The following is a 9,050-nucleotide window of genomic DNA, read 5'->3' on the forward strand; positions in this document are numbered from 1 at the left end:
GTGTGTGTGTGTGTGTGTGTGTGTGTGTGTGTGAACGCGCGCGCGCGTGTGTGTGGGTGTATGTATATATATGTGTGTATATATGCTGAGACCCCCTTCGGTCATGACTGACCATGGGATTGCACCTAGAAAGTTACCCTCCAAGGCACAAGTTCGTGCAAGTTTGTTTATGGGAGACCAGCAGTCGCCCATGCATACTGGTCTCCCCTCTCCATGCCACTGATGTTATCCAAGGGTACACGTGTCTGTGGAATGCTCAGCCACTTGCATGTTACTTTCATGAGGAAACTGTTTAGTTTATCAGATAAACTGGAACACTTATTGTTGTAATCAATGAAGAGCCAGGCCACCGACTATTCTTGTATTCCTGGGCGAAAATATCCTTCACACAATTGACCCCTTTGAAACTGCTATAAAGGGGACTGAAGCCACTATACAAGGGACTGAAACCATCTTCATAGTCATGTCCTTCACATCTATATCCCAACATAATCTAAGCTCATAATCTCAAATTCTACAAATGCTGCTTACATAGCCGCTCTGTTTCAATATATTAAGATGAGAAAGCTATGGACAAAGCTTGGAAAAAATAAATTGCCTCTCTCTAGAAAACAGATGGCTTTTATTCACTATCACAACTATCAACATCTAATGCCCTTCCATCTCTCTAATTGCAGCTGGTTCTTCTGGTTCATTTCTAAAAGGATCCTTATCAACTTTCTGAAATCCTCCTACTAAATCCTCTCCAACCATGTTTGCTCCATAATTAGTAATCTTACATAGGGCAGCAAGCACACTGGGCAAAATACTTAGTGGTATTTCATCCATCTTCAGGCTCTGAGTTCAATTTCTGCCAAGGTTGACTGTGCCTTTTATCCTTTCTGGGTCAATAAAACAAGTACCAGTCGAATACTGGAGTCGATGTAATTGATTTATTCCCTCCTCCGAAATTGCTGGCCTTGTGCCAAATATTGAAATCAATTAGTAATCCTACAAAGAAAGCTTTTACATTTGCTGCTGAATCTGTATTCAACTCTATATTGCTCAAGCTTGCCAGAACTTCACTAATTTCAGTTTTTCTTTCCTTGAATGTCGACATTTTTTGTACAGACATCGTCCTGCAGCAATTCAAGCTAAACAAACAATCACATCAAAGTAGAGTGTCAACAAAGATCATGGATACAGTCTCTTCTTCCTGACTAAAACCATACACTGACCAGTTTGGAAAATGATGCTGTATGGTACTTCATATAACTTTACCTTCTTAAAATTTTGTCAGATCTAGTATTTACACAATGGTTTATTTAGTAGCAGTAGATTTACACTCGCTTTGTTAAGTCTTATAATGGCTTTGATATTCTGGATAAGGGAATCAGAAAGCACTTGAAACTGGTTGCCAATGTATGACCTGTTGTTGGCACTCCGTTGCTTACGATGTCGAGGGTTCCAGTTGATCCGATCAATGGAACAGCCTGCTCGTGAAATTAACATGCAAGTGGCTGAGCACTCCACAGACACGTGTACCTTTAATGTAGTTCTCGGGGATATTCAGCGTCACACAGTGTGACAAGGCTGACCCTTTGAATTACAGGCACAACAGAAACAGGAAGTAAGAGTGAGAGAAAGTTGTGGTGGAAGAGTACAGCAGGGTTCGCCACCATCCCCTGCCGGAGCCTCGTAGAGCTTTAGGTGTTTTCGCTCAATAAACACTCACAACGCCTGGTCTGGGAATCAAAACCCCGATCCTATGACCGCGAGACCGCTGCCCTAACCACTAGGCCATTGCGCCTCCACACAATGTATGACCTGAGGATGAGTTAATACTCTGGAAGATATAAATGTTTAGTCATAATGAATATGTAGGGTATGATCTGCAGAGTTTATAGATGTATTGCACTAGGAAGTATAAGGATATTTAAGCTTAGAAACATATATAATGACTTTAAAGATGTGGTGTAGCACAAAGAGCATAACAAAATTAACTATAAAGGTGTCTAGTAAATTCGTCATAGCTAATTACATTGCAGGTAATACATCCCCTGAAATTTCATCACCTGATAATTTTATTACAAGGTAAATTAGGGTTTTTGGGCAATATGTCATCAGTAAATTCGTAAGCATTTCAAATACATCAACAATAAATTTATAGCTCATACTTTCTATCTGAAGAGTAATTACATTACTAAATGTAATTATTTAAAGTTTTTATTCACAGAGTAAATATTACACAGTAAACAATGCAAAATAAATTCAAAAACAATAAAAATTCGTTAGAATTGAATTTACTCAATATAAGAATGAAAAATACAAAAAGTTACTTTTAAAAATGAAATTACAAAAATGCATTATTTTCAATTGGAGGAAAGGCCAGAAAGTAAAAAAAAAAACCATTGTAAAAACACATTATGATCAATGTCACTTAAACAATGCAGTATTTCACAATTTTGTTGATGTCCATTGACAACATGTCTAATTCTTGCTGCACTATTATAATGCTTTATGTAATAATGAGGAATTTCTGCGCTGGTGATATACTGATCAATTGTTACTTTATTTCTTGATTGTTTCTTTTCCAAGATTTCTAAACGTTTCCAAACTGTAGGATGGAATTATTTCTCTTTCAAATTTCTTTTTCATTGTTAATGAAAAGCAGCACAATTACTCTGTGAATAAAAAGTTTACATAATGTTTAGCAATGCATTTTACTCTGTGAATAACAAACTCATGTTGAAGAATTTACCGATGACGTATATGGCATGACGATGAATTTACCAATGACGTATTGGCTCACAATGTAAATTACCTTGTAATAAAATTACAAAATGAAATTATAGTGATGTGTTTACCAGGAGGAATTTAAAGGGAACCTTCTATAAGCACTGGAATATACAAGTACTTACCTGGATTTTCTGCATCTTGATTGAATTCATGAATTTCACCTGAAAATAAGTAAGTAAACAAAGGTAGAAAAATATATTCTTATGTATTTTCTCATGCTAATATGGGTCAGACAGTTTTCAAAGTTTGTGTCATAGAACCAGGAATACTCTTGGTACCAAAAGGGTTAAACTATTTCAACATTTACGAAACCCAAGTTTCTAATATCAAACACTTGACTTTGACATCAATGTGATTCCTATTTTCAATCCAAACTTTGAGGGTATTCTTTTATTCTTTTATTCTTTTATTCTTTTATTCTTTTATTCTTTTACTCGTTTCAGTCATTAGACTGCAGCCATGTGAGGGCATTGGCTTGAAGAAATTTTAGTCAAATGGATTGACACCAGTACTTAACTTTTATTAAGCCTGGCACTTATTCTATCGGTCTCTTTGCCAAACCAGTAAGTCACGAGGACGTAAACACACCAACACTGGTTGTCAAACGGTGGTTAGGGACAGACACAGACACAAAGAGACACACATATACACATACATATATATGACGGGCTTCTTTCAGTTTCTGTTTACCAAATTGGAACATACCATACATTATATCCAACAACCTAAAGACTCTACCAATTCACCTTTGTGAATAATGTGAATTATAAACTTCATATAATAGTTTATTATACATAAAAGTAACAGCTTTGAAATCCTTGTTCTATCATAACCAGTTATCCAATACATGAAACATCGTATTTAATGGCATATAAGATGCATTTTTTTTTCCACAAAACAAAAATGCCTCAAAATTCACCCCAGGTCCTATATGTTTATTTACTTTAAATATTGCCAGTGGCACGCGAAAAAACATTTGAGCGAGGTCGTTGCCAGTGCCGCTGGACTGGCTCCTGTGCAGGTGGCATGTAAAAAGCACCATTTTGAGCGTGGCCATTGCCAGTACCGCCTGACTGGCCCTCATGCCGGTGGCACATAAAAGCACCCACTACACTCTCGGAGTGGTTGGCGTTAGGAAGGGCATCCAGCTGTAGAAACTCAGCCAGATCAGATTGGACCCTGGTGCAACCATCTGGTTCGCCAGTCCTCAGTCAAATCATCCAACCCATGCTAGCATGGAAAGCAGACGTTAAACGATGATGATTGGTTTCAGATTTTGGCACAATGCCAGCAGTTTTGAAGGAGGGGGCTAAGTCAATTAAATGAGCCTCAGTGTTCAACTGGTACTTATTTTATTGACCCCAAAAGGATGCAAGGCAAAGTGACTCCTGCAGCATTTGAACACAGGATGTGAAGACAGATGAAATGCTTCTAAGCATTTTGCCTGATGTGCAAACGATTTTGCTGGTAGACAGACAATTCGTCGACAGACAGTTGGCCAACAGACAACTTACAGACAGGACAATCGTGTGATATGGTGCAGAGTCCTGTTGCCAGACATAGGGTGTTCCAGCAGCCACCCTCTTGACCCAGGGCAGCACAACCTCCTCCAGGCACTTGATGTAGGCCTCTGTGTTGAGTCTGAGGCTGTGTGGGAATTGTCTGTCGGTGAATTGTCTGTCAGCAAATTGTCAGCACACGGATTCTGCCAGCTTGCTGCCTGATAATTACTTTAAATATTACAAGCTTTAGTGCACTAAAACCAATTTTTCCAGAATAAGGGCTGTTGAAATTGGGGTGTGTGTTTAATATGCCTGTCTGTCTTTTATTTCCATGTAGTGTAAATAGATTGAGTTTGATACCGGGAGGCATGTTGTGTCTTTGAGCAAGACACTTTATTTCATGTCGCTTCAGTTCACTCAGCTGATAAAAACGAGTTGTACCTGTATTTCAAAGGGCCAGCTTTGTCACATTCTGTGTCATGCTGAATCTCCCTAGGAACTTTGTTAAGGGCTATATGCATCTCTGGAATGCTCATCCACCTGCACATTAATTTCGTGAGCAGGTTGCTCCATTGATCGAACCAATTGGAACACTTGTCGTTCTAATTGACATTGTGCCAGTGTAAACAGAAAATGTTGGTGAGATGAAATAAAAAAAGAATACCAGGAAACTGAATTGCAGAAAATCAATGTTTCATTCCACTGACAGTATTCCATATAAGACTAGATGAATAAGAATAGACACCAAATCATTCTGCTGGTTCCTGTTCTGGCTGGGAGCCGCTAACACACATGCACACACACACACACACGCACACATGCATGTGCACACACACACACACACACACACACACACACAAGCAGGCAGCAGAAGAGGAGGCAACTTTGGGTTGCAGTTTATGTGGCCGATGCATTTGAACAATGAGAGAGAGAGTAATGTCTTTCTCTCAATGGTCAAAAAATTAAAAAATAAATAAATAAGCGGTACAAAATTGTGAATGGACTAAAACTCTATCAAGTTGTATGAGAGCTACTACAAATTCTACTATGATTAGGGCTGCAAGCACAATAACACTTCAGGCCTTGGATGCAATAGATGAAGTTTTACACCAAGACCTTCTAAACAAAAAGTAATTTGAGACATCAACCATTGAACGTTTAGAAATTAAACAAAGCACATCTTTTTCTGTCCTTACCATTCAGTTTCTTCACATCTGCCATTGATTGGCCATTGCAGAGGTCTGTGTCACAGAAACACCATTCCTGGGGCTTCATCCATGCTGGGACTTGTTCCTGGCAACCGAGGTAGTCAGAAACAATGGAGCTAAACATCCACCAATCAGCACATCCACGTGAAATCACTGAAACATAATGGAATTCTTAGTTGCAATTACTATAACAATTTCCTTCTGTATGGGTGTGTGTGTGTGTGTGTGTGTGTGTGTGTGTGTGTGTGTGTGACTGTGTGTATGGACATATGTGTGGACATATGTGTATGCGTATGCATATGCCTGTGTGTGTATGAGTGTATGCACAGGTGTGTGTACTTCTGTAAATGTTTGTCAATAACTAGGTTTATATACTACGTGTAACAGATAAATAATTAAGGCAGTGAGCTGGCAGAATCGTAAGCATGCTGAGCAAAATGCTTAGCAGCATTTCACCTGTCGCTACATTCTGAGTTCAAATTCTGCTGTGATTGATTTTGCCTTTCAACCTTTCGGGGTCGATAAATTAAGTACCAGCGAAACACTGGGGTCGATGTAATCAACTAGTCCCCTCCTACCAAATTTCAGGCCTTGTACCTTTAGTAGAAAGGATTATTATTATTATTATTATTATTATTATTATTAAGACGGCAAGTTAGCAGAATTGTTAGTACACTGGACGAAATGTTTAGTGGTATTTCATCTGTCTTTACATTCTGAGTTCAAATTCTACTGAGGTTGACTTTGCCTTTCATCCTTTCAGCGTTGATAAATTAAGTACCAGTGAAACACTGGAGGTCGATGTAGCCGACTAGGCCCCTCCCGCCAAATTTTAGGCCTTGTGCCTTTTGTAGAAAGGATTATTATTATTATTACAAAGATGGCAAACTGGCTGAATTGTTAGCACACTAAGCAAAATACTTAGCAGTATTTCCTGTCTTTGTTTTCTGAGTTCCAGTTCCATCAAGGTCAGCTTTGTCTTTTATCCTTTCAGGGTTGATAAATTAAGTACCAGTGAAACACTCTGGTCGATGTAACCGACTAGTCCCCTCCCCCAAAATTTCAGGCCTTGTGCCTTTTGTAGAAAGGATTATTATTATTATTATTATTATTAATGTCGAGATATGAAGAGAACACTGAAAGTGCATGGTGTCAACTGTCTCAATTGACCATGACCCAGATTTGTCACGTGAAAGTCATTATTACGAGAGTCATAGATACATCCAATATGAATCATATATCAGAAAATCACATGTGTGTGTGTGAGGAAAGAGAGAAGGGGAGAGAGGGAATATGATGTGTGTATATGTGTGTGAGAGTATGATAGAGAGTGTGTGTGAAAAAGAGAGAGAGATAGAGAGAGAGAGAGAGAGAAAGAGTGCATGTGTGGGAGTATGTGCACGCTTGTATGTAAGAGAGGGAAAGAGAAAATGTGAATATGTATGTGAAAGAGAGAGAGAGAGAGAGGTAGAGAGAGTGTGTGTGAAAGATATATATATATATATAGATATATATATATATATATATATAGATAGATAGATAGATAGATAGATAGATTGAGAGAGAGAGAGAGAGAAGGAGAACGTGTGTGTGCATGAAAGAGAGATAGAGTGTGCATGTGTTTGTGTATGAGAGAGAGAGGCGGGTGTTTATTTGTGTGTGTGCTTTTTCAGAAACAAAAAAGAAAAATGAATGAGTGAGAGGAATGAGAAAAAGAGAATGTAATGGAAAGCAAGAGAGAATGTGTGAGAGATGTGACTGAAGAGAGTAAGAAGGTAACAAGAGAGAGAGAGAGAGAGAGAGAGAGAGAGACAGCAAGGAGTAAAAGAACCGACACAGCTATGAATTGAGTGAAAGATAGACAGACAGACTACAATAGATACAATGTATTATGAAGCCAGACAAATCTCAGACAGCATTCAGGAAGAAAATGTAATGTTGAGGCAATTGTGTACCAACATGTTTAATGGATGGAGCATTTAAAAAGTGAAAAAGAATACATTATGTGACAAGGAAAAATATTTAGTCAATGAATAGTAATTGTGGCTTGAATGCCACAGCAAAGGATCACATGACATTCTTTAAGCCAACTCAACTGGCAGGAAAACTAAGGAAAGACCATGAGTGAGATGGTCAAGTAATATCCCACCAGACTTCATTTCAAACCCCAAAATATGTACAGGACTTCATTTCGAACCCTTAACATTTAAACCAGCCATATCTGGCCAGTACCGCCTGACTGGCCTTCGTGACGGTGGCACGTAAAAGCACCCACTACACTCTCGGAGTGGTTGGCATTAGGAAGGGCATCCAGCTGTAGAAACTCTGCCAGATCAGATTGGAGCCTGGTGCAGCCATCTGGTTCACCAGTCCTCAGTCAAATCGTCCAACCCATGCTAGCATGGAAAGCGGATGTTAAATGACGACGATGATGATGATGATGATGCTGAGTCAGTGTTCTTTATTTTGCAGATTTTCTTTCATTTGTGGGATTGATGTAGGGATGTCTCGGTATTCCTTTATCCTTTTATTTGTTTCAGTCATTTGACTGTGGCCATGCTGGAGCACTGCCTTTAGTTGAAGAAATTTACCCCAGGACTTATTCTATGTAAGCCTAGTACTTATTCTATTGGTCTCTTTTTGCCGAACTGCTAAATTATGGTAAATTATAGGCTCCGGGGAAGATGAAGGCAAGGAGAAACCAGGCGCCTGGACTAAATATAAGTGAAAGAATTCTGCTAAATGAGCCCAAGGAATAGATAGATGCATTAAATCAAGCAGTATTTTTAGATCTACCACTTTAATCTTGAGTATCACCACCATAGTGATTCCTTATCATAACTTAAGTAGCAGGAAATGAATCATTAATTAGTCATAATAAAAATATAGATATAAAGCACAGGCATGGGATGCATAGGTGCATGCATAGATGTGTGGTTAAGAAGCTTGCTTCCCAACCATATGGTCTTAAGTTCAGTCCCACTGTGCAGCAACTTGGGTAAGTGTCTTCAACTATGGCCTTTGGTCTGATCAAAGCCTTCTGAGAGGATGAGGATTTTGTAGATAGAAATAGAAGCTGAATGAAGCCTGTCATATATATATATATATATATATACCTGTAAATAATATGTAACAATTATTCGGTAGCCATGATAAAACTCTGAGTTTTATCAAAGAAATGCATCGAAAAATGCTATGGCCAGATAACTGAAGAGATGGCGGCGTGGGTTTCCGCCATGACATCCAAAACTTGGAGTTTTATCATGGCTACCGAATAATTGCCACATATTATTTACAGATAAATTCCTCTATTTACATAATATCGAGGTCTCTTTCTTTCTTTTGTTATATACGATGGGCTTCTTTTAGTTTCCGTCTACCAAATCCACTCACAAGGCTTTGGTTGGCCCAAGGCTATAGTAGAAGACACTTGCCCAAGGTGTCATGCAGTGGGACTGAACCCAGAGCCATGTGGTTGGTAAACCAGCTACTTACCACAGAGCCACTCCTGTGCCTATTTTTTTTACATATACATATATAATATGAATATTTTCAAATATTT

The 9,050-nt window shown here is 38.7% G+C and overlaps 1 protein-coding gene across 2 annotated transcripts in view; it reads right to left on the reverse strand.

Moving 5' to 3' along the window:
- Positions 1-9,050, reverse strand: part of LOC106878805 (uncharacterized) — a 43,505-nt gene that overhangs the window by 8,588 nt on the left and 25,867 nt on the right. Inside the window, exons 1-3 of one of the 2 annotated variants that reach the window (XM_052967507.1) lie at positions 6,365-6,621; positions 5,477-5,641; positions 2,901-2,939 (exon numbers count right to left, since the gene is read on the reverse strand). In XM_052967507.1, coding sequence (XP_052823467.1) covers positions 2,901-2,939; positions 5,477-5,641; positions 6,365-6,452 — 292 coding nt within the window. In that variant the 5' untranslated portion in view covers positions 6,453-6,621. Of the gene's footprint in view, positions 1-2,900; positions 2,940-5,476; positions 5,642-6,364; positions 6,622-9,050 lie in introns of those variants that run through there. The other variant, XM_014928149.2, reaches the window with a different exon arrangement.

The sequence above is a fragment of the Octopus bimaculoides genome, chromosome 4, assembly GCF_001194135.2.
Source record: "Octopus bimaculoides isolate UCB-OBI-ISO-001 chromosome 4, ASM119413v2, whole genome shotgun sequence".
NCBI lineage: Eukaryota > Metazoa > Mollusca > Cephalopoda > Octopoda > Octopodidae > Octopus > Octopus bimaculoides.